Source organism: Prionailurus bengalensis, chromosome E2, assembly GCF_016509475.1.
Source record: "Prionailurus bengalensis isolate Pbe53 chromosome E2, Fcat_Pben_1.1_paternal_pri, whole genome shotgun sequence".
Lineage (NCBI taxonomy): Eukaryota > Metazoa > Chordata > Mammalia > Carnivora > Felidae > Prionailurus > Prionailurus bengalensis.
In genome coordinates, this window is record NC_057352.1 from 52,558,811 (window position 1) to 52,577,307 (window position 18,497).

At 45.6% G+C, this 18,497-nt stretch overlaps 1 protein-coding gene across 1 annotated transcript in view; it reads left to right on the plus strand.

The window, feature by feature from the left end:
• The window catches only part of WWOX (WW domain containing oxidoreductase), a 979,553-nt gene that overhangs the window by 33,863 nt on the left and 927,193 nt on the right, over positions 1 to 18,497 (plus strand). The window contains exon 5 of the mRNA XM_043599730.1: positions 15,520 to 15,626. Within this exon, the coding sequence (XP_043455665.1) occupies positions 15,520 to 15,626 (107 nt within the window). The remainder of the gene's footprint in view (positions 1 to 15,519; positions 15,627 to 18,497) is intronic.

Genomic DNA, 18,497 nt, shown 5'->3' on the forward strand with positions numbered 1-18,497 from the left:
ATCTGAGCAAAGATGTTCAAATTTCCATTTATTTTAAACAAGATGGAGTTCTTGCTATGCAGAAAGAATATTTTTAGCTTAGTAATTTACTTAGAAACTGCCTTATTCAATATTGGATGTTAAATTTGAACTAAAACACATAGCATCATATGACATGGTTCTTACATTAACATTTCGTTGGATTGGAAACAGAATCAACTCATTAGTCATCTTAATTCATTTCAGTTGGCTTTCTCCAGAATTCTGGAGTCCAAAAACAACACATTTGTCAATTTTACACACAAAGGGAGAGGCAGGATGTAGTTTATAGTTAACCATCCAGCACTGCACTGAAAAGCCAGTGCAGTTATAGTGAGTTGAATGAAATTCAGAGTGAGGCAGTATAATAAGATTTTGATGCAAATTGAATACTTTAAAAATTTGTTTTATATATGTCTTAATGAGATTCTCTTTCACAGATACTTTCATAGAATCTTGAAAACTATCTAAAGTTCAGTTTTCTGCCATTGTTATCCACACGGGTTCTAGAAAGGTCAAGGTCAGCCACACGTCCTTCCATACTTTGTTCTCGTTTGGCTTCACGCAGCTTAGAATTGAATGTTGAAAGTGCATTGTCTCCTCTGGGGGGTCAACAACTAAACTATGGCGCATGGATCAAAACCAGCCCTCCCCTGCCTACTTTTGTTAATAACGTTTTATTGGAACACAGTGATGCCCGTCATTTACACTTTGTCTATGGCTTCTTTCATGTTATTTTAATAGAGCAGAATTGACAAAGTTTGCAAACTACAGGTTTATCTTATTAACGCGTTTCTCGTATAAGGATTTCTCTGGCAAAATTTAAGAGTTGTTAAGAAAGTAGAGCTCATCTCTTCTAAAAATTTGATATGCTTTTTCTCATTTAATAAGGGAGGGCATTATAAAGTATTCTATTTCCTCTCATTACCTTGGTTGCCAGGAAGCTCGAGCTAACATTTTTGAATGCTCACATAAGTAGTCACCTTACTCTAGTTCTCTGGGAGATCACCTTTTTCTTTTTTTTTTCTTTCTTAATAGGGGCATATGCATTCACTTAAAAAACAGCTTTTTGAAGTAGAAGTTTCACATAACAAAGGTCACACGTTTTAATTGTGCATGTGACCTTTGACAAATGTGTACATTCCAGCAATCCACTACCATAATTAAGATACAGAACATTTACATCTCCACAGAAATTTTCTTTCTGCTTCTTTGCCCCACCAAATTGTTATTCTACCCCTTGTCCCTAGCAACTTCTGATTTTCTCAACATTTATTTATTTTTGGGACAGAGAGAGACAAAGCATGAACGGGGGAGGGGCAGAGAGAGAGGGAGACACAGAATCGGAAACAGGCTCCAGGCTCTGAGCTGTCAGCCCAGAGCCTGACACGGGGCTCGAACTCCCGGACCGCGAGATCGTGGCCTGGCTGAAGTCGGACGCTTAACCGACTGCGCCACCCAGGCGCCCCGTGATTTTCAAGTTAGTTAAAATTCCTGTGTTGTATGTGGGTGTTTATAATTTACTGCTCTAAATGCTTTTTTGGAAGGAATTGGCACTAGTGATTAATTGTTGAATAGGTACTAGGGAGGCTAAGAATCATTTATTCTATTTAGCCTCCTGGACAGATGTTTAGATTTCTATAGGAAAATGTGAGGTATAAATCACATGGAGGGCGTTTTAGCTAATGTTGTATTAATAAGCCTGATGTGTTGAGAGCTTGCTGCCGGCCGAGAACTCTGCATAACTCATTTGATATTCCTACAACTCTGAAGGAGTAACCTCTTCTTAATAATCCCCTTGTACAGATGAAGAAACTGAGGCTCCTAGAAGTTAAATATAGTAATTTCCTGGGGCAGCTGTAACAACGTGCCAGAGAGTGGGTGGCTTAAACAGGAATGTATTGCCTCACAGTTCTGGAGGCCAGGAGTCCAAAATCAAGGTGTTCACAGGGATGGCTTCTTTTGAGGGCTGTGAGGGAAGGGTGTGGTCCAGGCCTCTCTCCCGGGTTTGCATGTGCTCCACCGGTGTCCTCCCTGTGTGCACGCTGGGTCCATATTTTTACCAGTCACAGTGGATTAGGGCCCACCTTGATGACCCCACTTGAACTGATTACCTCTGCAAAGACTCTATCTCCAAATAAGCTCACGTTCAGAGATACTGAGGGTTAGGACTTTAGCATACAAATTTTTTTTTTCAATATATGAAATTTATTGTCAAATTGGTTTCCATACAACACCCCGTGCTCATCCCAAAAGGTGCCCTCCTCAATACCCATCACCCACCCTCCCCTCCCTCCCACCCCCCATCAACCCTCAGTTTGTTCTGTTTTTAAGAGTCTCTTATGCTTTGGCTCTCTCCCACTCTAACCTCTTTTTTTTTTTTTTTTCTTTTTTCCTCCCCCTCCCCCATGGGTTCCTGTTAAGTTTCTCAGGATCCACATAAGAGTGAAACCATATGGTATCAGTCTTTCTCTGTATGGCTTATTTCACTTAGCATCACACTTTCCAGTTCCATCCACATTGCTACAAAAGGCCATATTTCAAACTTTCTCATTGCCACGTAGTAGTCCATTGTGTATATAAACCACAATTTCTTTATCCATTCATCAGTTGATGGACATCTAGGCTCTTTCCATAATTTGGCTATTGTTGAGAGTGCTGCTATAAACATTGGGGTACAAGTGCCCCTATTTAGCATACGAATTTTGAGGTGGGGATGGGGGGCACAGTTCAACCCAGAATATTCAGCCTTTTCAAGGCTCAAAGGCTTCCAGAATGTGACAGAGGCAGGAGCCTAACTCCGGTGGCTCTGACTCCAAAGAGTAACCCTGATGGGACATTGGTCAGAAGAGGAGGCATGTAAATAATTTCCTGCCGTGAGATTCATGAGATTCCCAGGGGTGGGGACCAAGGCTCAGAGAGAAAGTGGACGGGGTTTGCCTAGGAGGAATCTGCAAGGGACTTTAGAGGCAATCAGGTCCCAGGGTCCAGTGTTCACCCTTCCACTTTACTAGTTGTTGGACCTTGGCTTTTCTGAGCCTCAGTTTTCTTGTCTGTACAATAGGGGTAGTAGCCTTGAGCAGCCACGGCGTTGGGAGTTAAATGGGACCTTGATGTAATAGTGCGTACGTGTGAAACACTAGACAGCGTGTGTTGTTAGAGAAGGGGAGTTCTGGGCGTTAACGAGACTGGAAGTTCTCAACCTTGAACAAGCATCTGAAGGCCCCGAAGGGCTCATTAGAACCCAGATCACCGGACCCAGCACCTACCCAGCTCTCTGCTGCAGCAGGTGTGGGTGGGCCTGAGAATATGCATTTCTTTTTTTTTTTTTTTTTTTTTTTCAACGTTTTTTTATTTATTTTTGGGACAGAGAGAGACAGAGCATGAACGGGGGAGGGGCAGAGAGAGAGGGAGACACAGAATCGGAAACAGGCTCCAGGCTCCAAGCCATCAGCCCAGAGCCTGACGTGGGGCTCGAACTCACGGACCGCGAGATCGTGACCTGGCTGAAGTCGGACGCTTAACCGACTGCGCCACCCAGGCGCCCCGAGAATATGCATTTCTGAGTTCGCAGCTGATGCTGCTGCCACTCGTTGAGTGGCAAGGACTTAACTCTCTCTTGTTTGTGGATAATGTTCTTCAGTTTCCCAAGAGAAACCCCAAAGACAAGTCAGATTTCTGACCAATAGAAGTCTCATCTCCTCCACCTTACTCACTTGCCTCGTTTAGGAATGACCTAAATTCTGATTTTACTTCCTGGTAGTTGAGGCCAGGAAGCTTCGGAGAGAGCTTATCTGGCCAAAAGCAGCAGTGTATCAGTTTGCTCAGGTTGCCGTAACAAAATATCACACACTGGGTGATTCAATGGCAGATACGTACCTCTCATGGTTCTGGGGGCTAGACGGCCAAGATCAAGGTGCGGGCAGGCTTGGTTTCTCCTGAGGCCTCTCTGCTTGCTCCTCCTTGCCCTGTCCTCACCGGGTCTTTCCTGTGTGTGTGCACACATCTCTGCCGCCTCTCTTCTCAGAAGAGCACCAGGGGTATTTGGGTCAGAGCCCCACCCTCCTGACCTCCCACCCTCACCACCCCCTCAGAGGCCCCGTCTCCGACACGGTCGCGTCAGGGGTTAGGGCTCAAAGTGGGAATTCTAGGTGGACACAGTTCAGTCCATAACAACCAGTAAGCCTCCCACTCTGTCTTGCCTCCAAGAAATTCTTTGATTTCTTGTTTCCTTTTCTCTGTCTTAAAGCACTGAAGAAAAGCTAGTACACCTTGTCTTAATAGAGCCTCTAAAACGTTATGTGCTCGCGGGGCCGGCTGCACGTTTGAGCCAAATAAAACATCCAGTTGCGCACGCTTCCTCCAGCTATCTATCCTAGGAGGGCGAATCTCCATTGGAATCTTTTGTGGCTGCTCCCCAATTGCACAGGCTCCCACTGCTGGGAACTGAGACCCCTCCAGGCTCTGAGTTTGCACTGAAGCTGCGTGCGAGCTGGAGTCCTCTATCAGGGCCCGTGTGTCTTAACCAGCTCAGAGCACTCGCTCTCCTTTTTTGAAATGAAGTTAAGCCTAATCCCTAATCTCGTATATTACCTGCGTGGGGGCTCCTCCTGGGACCTTCTTGGCCCAGAGGCGGCAGTGGTAAGAGCTGAGCCAAACACAAATTTACATCTGGCCGCATCCTCAGGAGTCAGGCAAAAATCAGCCTCAGCTGGAAGGCGCCCTGCTCATCTCTGACATTCATGCCAAGCAGGTGCCAGATCACAGCTGATGGTTAGATTACACGTTTACTGAGAGGTAGATTTTAAAATTGGTGCGTTTCACTAATCCCTCATCATGGTGTTCCAAAACAAAACGTTATCAAACTAAAAACTCCTTCCCCTTTCCCCTTCGTCGGTGGGTCTGATTTTGTTTAAGGAGATCTCAGCTTAAAAAGTGATGGAGAAACGGAGACTTTTCTCTTACGAATTATATGTCTCTTGGGGACCCAGGCACTGTAATCACAGAGTGCCTTATCAAAAAGGTAAGCGTCAAACTGGTAACGATTCTTTGTGCTTTGTTTTGTTTCGCGCAGCCTGGCTTGTGGAAGGAAGTGAAGACTTTTGTGTACTTCCCCTTCTGAAAGCCAGCGTTGCTGGTACCTTCCATGCAGAATGGCTGTGGACTGTGTGACTATTGCAAGAGGACTCATCAGAAGTGGCAATTTAGTTTAAGAAAAAAAAAAATTTTTTTTTCGAGTCAAAATGAGATAGTGGCTGGCTCATTCGGTTAAGTGACTTCGGTTCAGGTCGTGATCTTGTGGTGTGTGGGTTTGAGCCCCACGTCGGGCTCTGTGCCTACAGCTCACAGCCTGGAGCCTGCCTCAGATTCTGTGTTTCCCTCTCTCTGCCCCTCCCCTGCTTGCACTCTGTCTTTCTCTCTCTCAAAATAAATGAAAACATTAAAAACAAACAAACAATGCAAATACACACAGAGCCAAGCCACTGTTAGATTTTGTAAAACTTAAAAAAAAAAGTGATTATATTAACGATTCTAGGATGATCTGGGTTATATAGATTACAAGGGATGCTTTTTCTTTAATGACTACAAGGCAAAGGATTATTCTTGGGCGTTTTTGCATTAAATTCAGTCTGCTCTAAAGTGCTGCACATTTTGTCTCCTTATTGCACGTTTTGAGCAAATCTCTCGTTTGAATGATTGCTCCCTAACCCATGCCAGTGAACGTCCAGTTCCTGGTTTTGTTCTGCATAAGGAGAAGCTGGAGGAGGTCTGACTATAGCACAGGCCCTGGTGGATCCAGAGAGCAGAGTTAGTGGGCCTGTCTCCCGACACATCTAGTTTCAACGGCAGAATCTCAGTCAGACTTCCGAGAAGTTACGTCTTACAAAGTTATAAGCGGTGGAGAATGAAAGTCAATTTGGACGCTTCTAAAGTGAGCCTCAAAAAAGTGAATTTTCCCAGTGTGGCGTTCTGAGCACCTCCACATGACTTTGGGAGCATAAAGAATTTAATCTTTTCAAGAGGCGAAGTAATATACCACTTTGTAGAAGGTGAGAGTCAAGGTCGATCTGAAATAAAAAAGGGGGGGGGCAGGAGCTTGAATTAGAAAGCGGGCTGCATTGCTCCCACTGAAGATGCGGGCTTGGGGAAGGCTTTTCATTTCTGGAAGCTCTCAGTGGAATGGAGAAGTTGTTTTTTTCTTTTTTTGAACAGTCCCTTCCTAACCCTGCTTCTTAATTGACAAGATTGGAAAATGCTTTGGGAGATAGGCTGGTCACGGCCCCATCGGTTGTTGAGAAAGTAAAAAAGAAAGGGGTCTTTTTCTGGACAAGTGTGGTGCGGGACCTCCGTGGCCTCCCTGCTTGCTCTGCAGCGTAAAGAACCCCGTCTCAAGCGGGCTGGCCAAGTGACGGAGGCCTCCGTCGTGAAAGGAAATCCTGGCCCAGCTGTGAAAACAATGAACTTGCTCAGTAACATAATCCAGCGCGCTTGCAGATTCAGAGTTGGGTTCTCTCCTCTTGAAGTGGCTATAAATTAATCCATCAAAGTGAAAAAGGCCAAACTTCAGGGTAAACCGTTTCCACTTGCAAGCACCAGAGACACTGTGGTTCTCTTGGTAATACTGCTGTGGGTGGGGAGTTCTGTAAGGAGGTAACACCAGCGGGGGGAGTGTGCGTGTGTGTGTGTGCGTGCGTGCATGCGTGCGATTTTTTACTTATAAAAAAGCGTTGTCTTCCGAAGAGCATAGACTTGGGCCAAAGTAGCATGCCCTGAATTTGAGAGGTTATACAGAGCTGTCATGTTCTTTCCTGTATTACTGCCAAAGAGTGAAAGAAACTGTACCTTCTTGAGCGCCTCGAAAATACATACTAGTTTCTACATCCAATAAGCTGGATTTAAGAGTGTGTGTGTGTGTGTGTGTGTGTGTGTGTGTGTGTGTTTAATGGGAAGCCTTTGCTTTTTGTTTCTTCTATTTCGTCCTGTTTTATTTACCTCCCTAAGGATCTGGCCTGCATTTATAAAAGTGCCATATGTACAGTTTGCTAAAAAATCTAGCGTGACGCCACTTTCTTCTTGAGACTGGGAGGGGGGAGGGGGTGGTTGCGGGGGGAGGTCTTTGTCTTTGGCCTTAATAAAGATCTCCAAAGTTTGGCGCTGAAACCTTTCAGAAATGAAGGAAAAAGTTTGAGCATGGCTTGGTAAGCCTAGGGTGTTAAGAACGTCCCTTGTAAAAGGACTTACCGGTTGAAAGTGTAGAGGCAGGGTTCAACGAAGTCCGTGCTTGTACGTTGTTGACCTTGGAGCATGTGGAGAGAAACGTTATTTCTGCGGATTAGTTATCCTGTCTCATAGGCCTTGCACAGAGAAATGTTTGTGAAAGCAAAGGATGGTGTTAATTCTGAGCCCTGTGATGAAATATTAAATAAGAGAGAAGGTAATTTGATAATGCATCACAGTTTGGGGACAGATTCCATTAAGTAAGTACGTTTATGTAATCAAGTAGCTGAAGAGACCTGAATCCTTTGCCTTGACAAGACGACACAGAAAAGGAACGGGCGTTGTTGGTCGGCCGTTGGCACCGGAGCCCGAGGCGTGCGGACCATTTCTCTCTTTCAGAAGGACAACCATGCTCAGTAAGATTTAGCTTAAATCACGCAGATGCCGAAAACGTAAACATGTGTCGTCAGGGCCACAAAGAGTACGTATCAGTTTCTATCAGTCGAGTGGAGCAGAGGCAATTAGCGGACAGTGGGGCTGGTGAGTGGTGTTCCCGCTGGGTTTTTCCTGCCCTCAGGGGGCTCCTCCTACTCTAGACTCAGTTTTGCCCTTTGATCTTGGGAGTCCCAAGACCTCTGGGGCCCGTTGGTTTTCTCAGATGCAGTGATGACAATGGTCCTTCGTAGGGTTGCCGTGAAGAGCATCTGAGAGTTAGATAATGTGTTTCCTGAAGCTCCTGGCGGCGGCCCAGCACGAAGTGATGCTCGCTCCCACGTCCTCCTCTTCACCTTCTTTCTCTGGGCCTCTCTAAAACCGGGATGCTCAAAACATGTCTGGTGTATTCTCTTTGCTTTCTCACTTGCCTTGATTCCTCTGTGTTAAAATTTGCAAAGGCCCATTGTGATCACTTAGATACATTCCGCCGTTCACATTTAGCCTCTTACTCTTTCAGGTGTACACGCATGTGTTAAAAGTGGAAACGGCATCCATGCTACAAATGCAAATGAGTCTTCCCAGGCCCCTACGAATAGCTCACGTGCCCATGTAGTCAGTGCGTAAATTTAAACATGTCCCTCCCCTACCTTTGTGTGTCACCGAGGGGGATCACATGTGTTACTCTGTAATTTCAGTGTTTTTTCTTAATCATATAACAGGGAGGGGCACCTGGGTGGCTCAGTCGGTCAGGTCGTGATCTCATGGTTCCTGTGTTCGAGCCCCATGTTGGGCTCTGTGCTTTCAGCTCAGAGCCTGGAGCCTCCTTCAGATTCTCTCTCTCTCTCTCTCTCTCTCTCTCTGTTCCTCCCCTGCTTACGCCCTGTCTCGGTCTCTCAAAAATGAATAAAAACGTTAAAAAAATTTTTAAGTATAACAGGGAAATGGACGTTTAGATTCATTCCGGTTTTTTGGTTGTTTATGCAATGCTGGTTTATGCAACATTCCTCTCCCATATTTGCTCAGATGGGCAAGTGTGTTTGTAGGACAAGTTTCTGGACGTGGAATAGCTGGCTGAAAGGGTGTGGCCATGTACAATTTGATAGATAGAACTCAATTGCCCCCAAAGATGTTGAATCATTTTGTTATTTATTTAAAAAATTTTTTTTGAGGGAGAGAGAGGCGGAGGGAGACAGGGAGAGGGACAGAGGGAGAGAGACAATATTAAGCAGGCCCCACACTCCATGTGGAGCCTGACACGGGGCTCAATCCTGAGAGCCTGGGATCATGACCTGAGCTGAAGTGACCTGAGCTGATCATGACCTGATTTGGATGCTCACCTGCCTGAGCCACGTTGAGTCCTTTTGTTTCCCACTCCCCTGTTCCCCCCACCATTGATATATGTGGCTGCCTGGTTCCCCCAGACCCTGATCTGCATGGACCTTGTTCAATTTAGTTGTCCTTACAAAGTCTGTCTTCACTGGGGCTGCCTAGGACCATGTTAATTGTAATATCTTTGGGCACTATTTTCTCTGTAATGCCGAACACACGGGGTACACACGGTCCCTGCCCGGTGGGATGAGAACTTACTCAGGCAGCACAAGTAGGCAGCCTGGGGTCAGTCTTGCCTCTTGAGGGATCCCAGACAGTCACTTGGAATTTACCCTGTGGTTTTAGAAAACTTACGGCCTTAGTGTTGCACTGCCCAAAACACGTAAATGCAGCCTGGCGGTATTTCCAGAAGATGCTCTGTGTGACGTGGCCATTTCCTGCTGCTGTATCCCTCCCTCTCCAGTTGGTATCTTTCTTTGGTAAACGATTATATTTGAGGCCTGCGTATGTTACAAGGGCTATTGCTGGGACTTGTTGCCAGCTGTCCATAACACATGCATTTAAAAGCAGGGCTGATTATGCCTTATTTTCCTCTGGAGAGGCCCGTATAGTTTTGTAATTTATTAAGAATTGGCCGTCGCAGTTAGTGTTGAGCGAGTGTGATTTGTGACTCTTCGGAACTGAGAACTACGTAATTGAGATGGCGTGGCAGGGAAATGTAAACGTTCAGGTAGTTGAAGTGGCGACAGAAGCAGCAGGGTAGGTTATCTGGTCACTGCACTTGTGGCACTGACCTTAGGGCGTTGGTGAATATGTCTCCTGGACCTTCATTTGAAGTGCCCTCAGAGCGTCGATTTCCGCGTCGTGGTCAACATGGAGTCACCGTAATTTCATTTACATGCATCAGATCACTTTGGGAAGTTTGGTCCTTGTACTTACAGGGAGGATATTGGGGAAGCTGAACGCAGTGGTGAATTAACACAAAAGTTGTCCCCAGGTTTGAATTTTCCGCAAAGCTAACTCAGGATGAAAGACCTCAGGCTCCCCTTGTTCTGTACGTGTTGGTAGAGCTCCAGGGTGGGGGAGTCGGCGGGTGCTGGAAGGTTCTGCAACTTGTTGATCCGTTCATTCCTGAAGATTGCTGTAGTGGTATGTTGGGGGGCGGGGATCACCTTCTTCCTGGCCTTTTAATTGTGTGCATTTGCAAGTATCATTTGTCTCCAGTGTTTCTCAATTATAAATTAATAATAACAACCCATTAGAAATTACGGGTGCTGTAAGCCCCAACTCCTTTGGGCATCTTAATAAAAATGATAATTAAAACCATAATTTACAGTAAATGGGGACACTGCCCAAGTAAATCCACAATATGGAGAAAATTAAAAAAAACCCAAACCAGAAGGAGACTTTGAGTGCTAGGGAAAGAACTGACCTTGTTCTTAGCAACTAGGGTCTTTGTCCGTATTTGTGAGGACTGGGTTCCCACCTTGATGTCCATTGTGCCTGAGGAATCCATGACTCTGTCCCCACTTACCTGTCCTGCCAGTGAGTTGGACCGGGGATGGTCACCTGCTCCACCCGCCCCCTCCACCGCCACGCACAAACCCACCCCTCCTCCTCCATATTCACTGCCTGCGTAAACCAGTGGACAACCTCTTCCGGGGCCGGGCTGGCATCTGTGGAGACATGGGGTTCTCCCTCAGACCTAGACTCAGGCAGTCATCAGGCTTTGGTGCGATGTTTACCTCCCAGATTATTTTCTCATTTTTCCCTTAGCTGTTCAGCCTACGAGGATACCTTATCCCTTCCTGGCTGTTCACAAGGCTTCAGTGTCTTCAGCTTACCCACCTTCTGTATGACCACCGGAGGGATCTTAAGTGAATAAAATAATAAAATAATAATAATGATAATTAGTATTTTAACTATATAATACATATCACTGTATAACATGTCATTATCTAGTTATAATACTGATACTAATTATTATTCTTCCTAGTGCTGCTCTCTGCCCAAATTCTTCCACAGCTCCCTGCCAGCTGCCAGGACCCCACAGTTTCTGCTTGCCAGACACGGTTTCTTCTGTCATGTTCCCTCTTCCTCATTCATGCGGGCCCCGTCTCCAGTCCATGATATTGTCTTGGCCTTTCTTGGCTCAACTGGTTCATTTTTACATCCTCTGGTCCCAGCATGGTTCTCGCCCAGAGTTTCTGCTCCCACTCAGTGACATTTGGGAAACGCAAAGAAGGCAGGTCACGAAATGCGCAGCCCGGATCCTGATTCTTAGAGGTCCCTGAGTCATTCCCCTGCGTTTCCCAGCGCAAAGCGAGTGCTGCCTCCTGGTCTTGCGGGGTGTCGCTGGCATCCTGATGTTCTCATGCTTGACAGAGTGGGACCTGACGGGGTTCCAATAAAGTCTTGAGCCGGTCACTGTGAAGCATTCTTTGAGATGCGACAATTCGGATGTGAAAATTCTGATCGAGGCAGTTTTGTGGCCACGCTTGCGCTTTGTGTCTAGCATGAATCTTACCTGTATCGTGTGCGCGCGAGCATCGAATGCCTGCAAGGGTCTGGCAGGTAAAGTCAGCAGCGTGGGTGGTGACCATGGCCAACAGGAGGGCACAGACCCCATCTCTAGCCTGGGGCGGCAATGCGATTAGGGGCCCCGTGTGGTCCTGTCCTAATCTTTTTCAGAGAAGGTGGACATCTTCCCTCAGATATATAATCTCTTGGGTGGTTTTTTTTTTTTTTTTTTTTTTTTGATCCTGGTGACTAATTCATATTAGGAAGGAAGGGAGGAAGAGAAAGTGGGAAGTAGAACAGGGGAAGAAAGAAAGGAGAGGAGAGGAGAGGAGGACGGGGAGGGGGGGAAACAGTGTTTGAGCCCAAACAGAACAGGCGGTGGGTTTGATCTTCGATGAGCAGTTTGTAGCCTCCACTCTAGAGAATGAAATCTAGTGTGAGAAAACAGGTATTTAACATTTTGGGGGAAGTGTTTTCCTTTTTATGGTATTTTAATGTTTATATGCAAATCTTTCAACCCGACAGCAAGATATTAACCTTCATGGCCACTTACTCTTCCCGATTGGATCAGACGTAACAAGTGCTAGAAAGCGGATGGTGCCCAGTGTTTTAAAATGTCTTCTCTGGTTTTTTTTTTTTTTTTTTTTTTTTTATTATTAGCTTTAAATATTCTTCTGAACGCACTTGCCACCTCCGTGCAGTTAAGCCGGTTCAATTTAAACATTGTCATCAAGTTAATTTTTTATAAGATGAATCAGGTTATTAAATTTAGTAAACCATTGCCTTCATTATTTTGCACAAACTTTGGCACTGAGCACGATTGGCTCAGCACAACTACATTTAGCTAATTAAACCGGTCATCAGCCTCGGTGTTAGGAGCATGAGGGATGCTATTCTCATGAGCTTTGCCGGGACTCTAGCAGTAGGTAGCATTATTAAACTTTTTTTTTTCTTTCCTTTTTCTTCCTTTCCCTCTTGTTTTTCTCCTCCACCTCCCTCCACCTCCCTCCACCTGCCTCCACCTCCCTCCACCTGCCTCCACCTCCCTCCACCTCCCTCCACCTCCCTCCTCCCCCCCTCCCCCCCTCCCCCCTCCTCCCCCCTCCTCCCCCCTCCTCCCCACTCCTCCTTCTCCTCCTCCTCCTCTTTCTTCTTCCTCCTTCCTTCCTCCTCCTTCCTCTTCCCTCCTTCCTCTTCCCTCCTCCTCCTCTTTTTTTTTTTTTTTTTTTTTTATAGAACTCCACACTCTAGAGAGATGGTTTACTGTAGGAGTGTTAGTGTTACTGTCCTTCCTGTTAAACCTTCATCTTTTGAAATCTCCATGCTTTGGTTGGGGCTCCAAAGGCAATTGTAAAGGATAAGAAAATGGAGCTGTGTCTTGCAGCTTTTAAAAGGTGACCGGCAACATGTAGCGCGGTGCTCAGATAAAGGAAGATGTAAGAGCCAGAGGGTAATTCTCCACGACACAGGAGAGTATATGGCTGCATGGTAACCACAGCCAGGGATTCCATAAAGCAGAGAGGGTGCAGATCTGTGGTCCCTGTTCCTCTTGGTACTAAAAACTCCTTTGCTGTAGGTCATTTTGTCGAGTGAGTTAGTAGCGTGGTTTAAGAGACTTGTTTGGAAAAATAAATTTGGATAGAACACGCACATGCCGTTTCCCCTACAGATTGCCAGGTAGTGTCATTCAAAACCTCGGTGAGCCCTGTTTTGCAGGATCTTAATATTTTATTCATTGGTAAAAAGGAAGTTAGAGAGCCGTCCGTGTTGTTTGAAACAACTTGGATTGCTTTGAAATAGTCCAGAGTTGTAGCCTATTAGTCACCTGTAAGAACAATTCATTCCTCCGGCAGATATTTATTGAATCCAAATGGGTGTTAGTCCTATAGGATACAGAGATCAGAAAGGCACAGATTCTACAGAGTTTACAGTTAACCTGGTGAATGGATGAATAAAGCCCCGGGGGGGCCTGGCCCTGCATTGTATCAGTGTTCTCTCAGTCCTTTAAAAATACGGTTGCTAACCAATGGCTCAGTGTTGTGTCCCCCATTCTTCCTCTGCATCATTTTTTTACTCCTATGCCCTCTGATGAAAATGTGACAAAAAATACTTCTGGTAATTGCTCTGACCTGGACGTTTCACAGGGACACAGAGTCTGCCATTTTCAACAAGCTCTTCTGGGTGTGTAAAGTCCTAGGAGTGCAAGTGAAGTCATTTTTGGCCACTTCATGTTCCCTCCATATGGCTGTCAGTATTTCATTAGTCCGATTGATGTAGCAGCACATCGGTTAGCAAGATTTTGTCCTAGGCCTGCCCCCGTCCAGTCTCGGAACAGCTGGGCTATAAAACCTGGTGCTTTACTTCTTTCTCTTTCGCCCATGATGTTAGGTATCCTTTGCCACTGGTGGTAAGTGGTGAAGTTGGCATCACGGATCAAAATTAGTAAATTCCAGATTATTGTCTTCTGGCCTCATGGCTTGAAGATAAGGTTTCAAGCAGCTTTCACCACATACACCAGAGAGGGTGAAAACAGATTTAGATGTTAAATGTTTCAGATTTGAAATCCTTTGGGCAGTATGTTAACATCAGGTTCAAATATAGGAGGTTCTCCTTAGATAACGTTAAGTGAATATTTGGGATGCAGAACTTGGCATAACCTGAAAAATAGCTCAAGTTGTTTCCACAGTCAAGTTCACGTGTGCTCTGGAGCCAGTATTCAGACAAATGGAATGGTGGGTCTTATAGCTAATTTCTTTAAATTCTGGTTGATGTTAAAGCCAGTCAGCTCCTGGGTTTGCTGTTGGGAGCAGATGGAGGAGAGAGTGTTAAGTTTTCAGTCGTAATGACTGTGTTATATTTGATAGGTCCTGCAAGTCACAGAGGAGACACAGGACCTGAGGATTTTGGAAAGAACTGGGAATTCACATTTATTTTCTACCTACTCTTTTTATGTTAGGCTCTTAGTGTAAGTTGACTACTTACTCCTCATTTTAAGGAGAGATAGCTGGGTTTCTGATAGGTTAAAGGCATAGCCCACAGCTTATAAATAGCTAGAGCTGCGGTCAATGTAAGTGTGTCGAACTCCTGAGTTTGAGTTTTCCACTATGCTGTGCTGGCTTCCCTTGAGAGCTAGTTTATATAAATAGACTGGCCTCCGTGAAGATTCGATCTATGGGAGATAAGAATGGATGGATTTTGCTAGACTCTTTCACACGGCTATCTCAGCGAGGTACTGGTATGCGGATCTCTCACACATCTTCACGGTATCTTGGAAACAGCAGTCGTGGCCGTTTGACATGGCGTTGGCTGAATTACGTTCCTGCCCCCTCCAGTAGGATTGGTTCATTCGCTGTTGCGGGGTTTGCCGTGTGGTCTTTCTCACAGCTCACAAGACACGCCATTTCGCCCTTAGAGCAGTGTGTGGTGTGCAGGCTCCTGGTTGTTCTACGTCTTTGCCAACATTTGGTGTGGTCACTTGAAAAAATTTTTTTGAATATTAATTTATTTTTGAGAGCGAGAGAGAGCGAGCGTTGGGAGCGGCAGAGAAACCATGAACTCTTCAAAGACAGTGACCATGTCTGAGTCTTTATTCCTTATTCTTTGTGTAGAGCACAGGATCTGCTCATTCTCAGATGGTCATTAAACGGCAGACTGTGCTGTGATCTCTTCCTATGGCTTGGCCTTCATCTTGGGGATGGGGCTCAACCTCAACCATGCTGACACTTTGGGCCAGGTGCTTCCCCGTCGTGGGGACCATCCTGTGCTTTGTAGGGTATTTTGTAGCACTTCTGGCCTTTACCCACGAGTTGCCAATAGCACCTTATCCCCAGTCATGACCACTGAAAATGTCTCTTGGTGTTTGCAACTGTCTTCCAGGGGACAGATGGCCTCTGGCTGAGAGCCACTTGGGTAATGTGTGTGGTGCTCAGTAAAGGCCGTTCAGCTGAGTCAATGTTTTGCATTTGTGTTTTCTAATGTTGACTTTCCTTTAAACCATAGGGTTTGAAACTGCCAAGTCTTTTGCCCTCCATGGTGCACACGTGATCCTCGCCTGTAGGAATATGACAAGGGCCAATGAAGCTGTGTCACGCATTTTAGGAGAATGGGTAAGCAAGCACTTGACCTTTTTTTTTTTTTTTTAATTGTCAGATACACACGCCGGATAAACACATGGAGGTTTTAGTACAGTGCATAAAGTTTATTGCTCTTGGAATAACGTTTTTCTTTATTTTTAAAGTCATATTCTCTTTGTTTATTTTATGAATGAAAGGGCAAGCAAGCCTGTTATTATCCACACGTTTGTTTATGGTTCATTGTCAATGTCATCTTCTTTATTAGTCAGAGGTTTGAGAATGTTTACTCATTCAGCTCATTTATTAAGAAAAATAAAATGTGGTTAACGCCGTGTATGCAGCTAAGGGTTTGTTATGCTTACGGTTTGTAAGATTAGAAGGCGGTGGGGGCGGGGGCAGTGGGCTTTAACCTTATCTCTGTTTTTCACTTTTTGCTCTTCTCTCTCTGTGTGGATGTGGGTGTTGCGCACAAACATTTACCGAAGGCCTGCAGTACTCTTGAGGCTAAGGAATCAGCATATCAAACAGAACAGAGTCCCTTTCCTCCCCTGGGCTTGCCTTCTGTAGGAGAAACAGACTGTTAGGGGTCATTACGTTTAATACCGAACACACTGCCAAGTTGTCATAAACACTGTGAAGCACGGTAAAGCAGAGCGAGGGACGAACAGGTGTAGCGTGGACTACGTGAGGTTGGCAGTTCGCAGAGAACCCTCTGAGGCTGTGACGTCTGGTCTGACCCTCGGATGAAGTAAGGCAGCAGGCTGCGTCAGTGCCTGGGGAGTGTGTTTTCTAAGCAGCGGGAGCGGCACGTGCAAAGGCCCGGGCGTGGGAGCGTGCCTGGAGGATTCAGGGTCAGCAGGGAGGCTGGTGTGGCTGAGCCAAATGGCAGGGGAGGAGGGGGACAGAGGTGCTGCGGGGTGTCACTGGGACCTCAGAGTCAGTGAGGAAGAAGACATGAGCGGGTCTGAGCCAGAGAGTGGCCCAGGTTGGTCACTTGTGTAACAGGATCACTGGGCTTCAGTGTGAAGTGTAGACTGTTCGTTCATTCGCTCGTCTCGTATTCATGTATTTATGACGTGGACCCTGTCATAGGTACTGCGGTCTTCTGTTAAGGAAACCCTGTCTTTGTAGAACTTTCAGCCCAGGGTGGAAGTGTGATTTAACCAAAGACACGTAAACATCAGTGAAAACTTGACATGGCAGTACTAGGTCCTAGGAAGTGTACGTCGTTCTTGGAAATGGTGAGTAACGCCTGGACGCGGGGACATTCAGAGTCCCCGAGAAGGAAGTGACTGAGCTGACATCTCAGGAAAGACCCGGGGGGGGGGCGGGGGGGGGGCGGAACGGAGAAGGTCAGACTGGGCAGGGGGCATGGACTCTGTGGCGGCCCTGGGAGGAGGAGACCCTCGAGTGGCTGGGAGCAGAGCGGGAGGGCGGTCGGACAGCCCTTGCCGAGGCCGTCTTCCTTTCCTGGGCGCTGTGGAAGGCTTCTTGCCGTCCGAAGAAACACACCATGGTGCCTGTAGGAGAGCGTCTGATGTTTTGGGTTCGTGGAGTCTGCTTGGGATTCTCTCTCTCTCTTTATCTCTGCCTCTCCCCGGTTCATGCTCTCTCAAAAGTAAATAAATAAACTTTAAAAAAAAAAAAGAAAAGGAAGATTAATTTCTGCCTTTTCAGTATACTTCAAATGAAATATTTCCAATTCAGTAAATCTCTTTTTATGTATTTAAAAATTTTTTTTAATGTTTATTTTTGAGAGCACGAGCAGAGAGGGGCAGAGAGAGGGGGAGACACAGAATCCGAAACAGGCTCCAGACTCTGGGCTCCGAGCTGTCTGCACAGAGCCCGACGTGGGGCTTGAACCCGCAAACTGCAAGATTATGACTTGAGCTGAAGTTGGATGCTTAACCGACTGAGCCACCCAGGCGCCCCTGAAATTCAGTATATTTCAAATGAACCCTTGTCTTGAGTTCTGTGGATTGTTTTGAGTTAAATTAAGATAGAAATAACAGGGCCCGTTTTTTTTTCTGAGGGTCTTACCATCTCTGTGAGTCTAAAGTTAAGTAATAACCTATATTAGGTGATGTAGTAATCACTTTTAGAGATGTAGGAGGCAAAAAAAATGGTAACATGTGCATATGGTCTGAATACTCGTACAGGACCGGCAAGGTATGAAATAAAAAGCCAAAGTCCCTCCCAGGCCTTCTCTTGGAAGGTAAATACTATGAACCATTTCTTGTATATTCTTTCACAAAAGTTTGTATGTACTAGTAAACATCCACGTACTGTTGTGTACTTGGAGTATTTCAGTGAATCCCATAAGATCTTATCAGTGCATATAGATCCATCTCATGTTTTGAACTGCTGTGTAATCTCCGTCGTGTGCTTACACTGTAATTTAACTGAGCACTTTCCCTTTTCTTGGACCTTGTGTTGTTTGCCTTGTTTCGCTATGCTAAGTGACATTGACTTAAAGTTCAGTCGCTTGCCTTTTCATCCAGTGTTCCATCCAGAAAGTTACATAGGGCAGAATCTTAGCGGCGGACTCACTGATTCAAAGGGCATTTGTACTTAAAATTTGGGTAGCAGCTTCTCAGCTGGCATTGGGTGGTATGATACCAGTTTGTCTTGCTGCTGGAAGAGTACCTAGCTAGCAACAGGCAGTGTCAAACTTGCACAGTTTTGCCCATTTGATGTTACTCCTAAACTAGCAAAAAACCAAATTCACTGGCCCTCGTAATACTGCAAGAACCATATTGTACGATGTTACTAATATGTAAACTTGTCTTAGAAGGTAATGCTAAAACACAAATGTTTATGCATTTCAAAGATTATCTTTATTCCTCATATGTGAGAACAGATACATTTTGTATTTAACTCATTATAGCCATTGTTTTATGGAGA